This window comes from Pteropus vampyrus, unplaced genomic scaffold, assembly GCF_000151845.1.
Source record: "Pteropus vampyrus isolate Shadow unplaced genomic scaffold, Pvam_2.0 Scaffold48, whole genome shotgun sequence".
NCBI classification, from domain to species: Eukaryota; Metazoa; Chordata; class Mammalia; order Chiroptera; family Pteropodidae; genus Pteropus; species Pteropus vampyrus.
The window spans coordinates 1,857,828-1,860,668 of record NW_011888829.1 but is presented as its reverse complement, the minus strand read 5'-3'; the positions used below and the strand labels follow the sequence as shown (position 1 = coordinate 1,860,668).

Below are 2,841 nucleotides of genomic sequence, written 5' to 3'. Positions count from 1 at the left end.
ACCACCTGAGCCAGGACCTGGAGATTATGCACTCAGGAATTCTTGGATGCCATCTGTATTTCAAGCAGCATGCTAGTGCTGGATTCTGCTCATTTCCTGCAAAAAGTTGGAAATTCGTGGGGAGAAAACCTTAGTTTCTGGGCCCCTTTCAGTTCCAGATGCTGGGATTCTGGGGCCAGACTGATGAATGGATCTTCCTCACGACTTGGAGAAAGGACAGGTTTTATCTGTCTTGAAAGGAGGTCCTGTGGACCTGGCAGTGTGGGGATGAGGGGGAGGGGTCGGAACCGGGTGACTGCTGCTGTCCTGGTTCTAGAATTCCTTACCAGGCAGATACCGGACATCCGAGGATCATAGCATCTCCTCCACCTTACCACACACCGGGACAGAGGGAAGCAGAAGAGGTATCACCTCAGAAACCTTAGTGAGTCCTTTCTGGGACCTTTCGATGGGGCCAGCAGGTGACACGAAGAGTGCCCGGGGCTCCCGAAGGAAACGACCTTGGAAGCAAACGCCTTCTTACAAAGTCGAATATGACAGCAGAGGAATTTTGTCTCTGGGATACGATGTTGGAGGAATTTTGTCTCCTGACTGGCTTTGGTGGGAAAATACAATTCCTGGTGCTGTCAGCCCCGCCCGCCTCCTCCCCTGCTGCCCACTTACCTGGTTGTGGACAGTGTTCAGCTGGTTGTTGAAGGTCATGGTCAGGTTGGTGGACGTGCTGGGGGCCACGTGCGTGATGAAAGGGGTTTTGCTCTGGTTCACGGTGTCATACATATTCACCCGGCGCTTGCAGATCTCCATGTTCTGGAAACATGATTTGACGCTGTCCGTGCAGAAGGCAGAGACAGTGGTGCGAGGGAAAGGGAAGAAGGTAACGTGAGAAAACGGGGAGAAAACGGAGAGAGAAAAGGGGAGAACGGTTAATGTAGGAAGTAAGGGAACGAGGAAAACAGCGCTAGGTCTAAGTTTCCCGGATTTCCCACGTACAGTCTGCGTTTGCAAGAGGTATTTAGACGAGTTTCCCCCTCACTCGCCTCCTCCCCACCCTGGACGGGGAAAGGTCTCCGCAGCACACCCGGACTGATGCCTCTCTGCATCTTCCTCATATCGCTCATCTGCCTCCCACTTCCCAGCTCATTCTCAGCTTTCGGCGCAGTTTGTGGCCCATAAACAAACGTGTAAGTTCTCTGACTGGGGACATTAAACAGCTTTGGACCTGCCTCCACCCACCCCACAGGCAGCTCCCTGCGCTGACTCTCCCCAGCTACTCTGGGGCACTGGCGCCATCTAGGGGACAGCCGAGGAACCAGCCAACTCGGTATCATTGCCACTCTTCCCATAGGAACTGTGCAGGTGATGAGAACAATAATAATATTAAGACTTAATAACAGTGGCTAAGATCGAGAGCTGTGGTAATTGTGCGCAAGACTCTCTCACTCAGTCTTACAACTACGAGAGGGAGAGACGATTGCTGCCCCTACTTCATGGGCGAGGATGAAACTTAGAGAGGATCGGTACTTTGCCAAGGTCAAGGGCTAATTACTGGCGATCTTCACATATACCTATACATCCTCTTGAACTTTCTTCATCCTTCCTTTTTACTTTCTAATTCTTGCCCAGTTACATGAAATAAAATTCTCTTCCTCTTTTTCTTCCTCCATTGCATTTGTGAATCAAAACAAAACCCAAATTATGAAAGTGAAGTGTAAAGTGTTGCTGACACCAGGGTCAAAGGAAAGGACAGCCATGAGTGGCCTCAGCCACTCGGGCTCTTAAAAACCCACTGCGAAGTGTCCTTGGGAATTTATACATGGTTTCTCATTCATTTCTGTGGCTTCTTCTAATTAAATATATTTTTCCTCAAATGCTAATATGCAAGATAATAAAACAGCACTTAAAGTGCAATTTTAAATACTTATTTTAATTGTAAATGTAATAACCGAATATAAATAATTTTTCTAATACTTTAAGATTAGAAACGTATACTATTTCTGCAGACCACAGGTCAGCTATATTTTGGGCCAAGCAAGTGCTTGTGGGCTGTCCCCAAATATCCTTTCAATGAAAGATGTTCCAAACTGACTTACACCTGCTCTGAGAATCCTTTCTTTCTGAGCCGATGACTACTTACGCTGCCCACATCATCCCATGAAATAAACATTTACTGACCGTTGACCCTGGAGAGAAAGGAAACGTACTCTATGGTAACCACTAGCTAAAAAAACTGGTAACACCGGCAAAGCTGACGTGTTTCGCGCCCCTCCTTAGTACCTAGCACACTAAGTGTTTTCGCAAGTGGGCTGAAGGAATAAAACAATGGATTTTGTATTCTTTTTTGGGATGTATTTAAAGCATTCAATGGTTTTGTGACAATTCAACCCCAAACTTTTAGACTCAGAATTTTCTGAAATGCCCTGAGTTTTGAGTTTCAGGAAGAGGCTAATACTTTCACTTTGGGTTAGTTCTATGAGAATGTTTTTTAAGGAATCTGGGCACTAGAATCCTGGCACGGAGGACTGGGTGGGGTGTCTGTCTCTCACCTATCAACTCAGAAGCTGGGGTAGCTGTGGCCTCACCCCGGTGGAGGCCTGCGGCAGGCCGGGCCTGTAGCTTTCTTCTCGTGGCCTCAGGGAGTCCTAGACCCTTAGGGATGAGGCCCGCTCTCAGGTAAGCCTAGGTGTGCAAGGAAAGACCCGTCTTTCCTTCTGAGGCCCATTTTATGAGTTATAAACGGTCAGTGGTCCTCTTGGGACCCACACCAAGTTCTGAATTTGGAGCTGATGCTCACCGTTTCCATGCTCGGTCTTCACCAAGTATGTGAAGCATTTCGCGGCTGCC

At 48.0% G+C, this 2,841-nt stretch overlaps 1 protein-coding gene across 1 annotated transcript in view; it reads right to left on the bottom strand.

The window, feature by feature from the left end:
* HIPK2 (homeodomain interacting protein kinase 2) overlaps positions 1-2,841 on the bottom strand; it is a 135,623-nt gene that overhangs the window by 51,322 nt on the left and 81,460 nt on the right. The window contains exon 6 of the mRNA XM_023530266.1: positions 664-826. Coding sequence (XP_023386034.1) covers positions 664-826 — 163 coding nt within the window. The remainder of the gene's footprint in view (positions 1-663; positions 827-2,841) is intronic.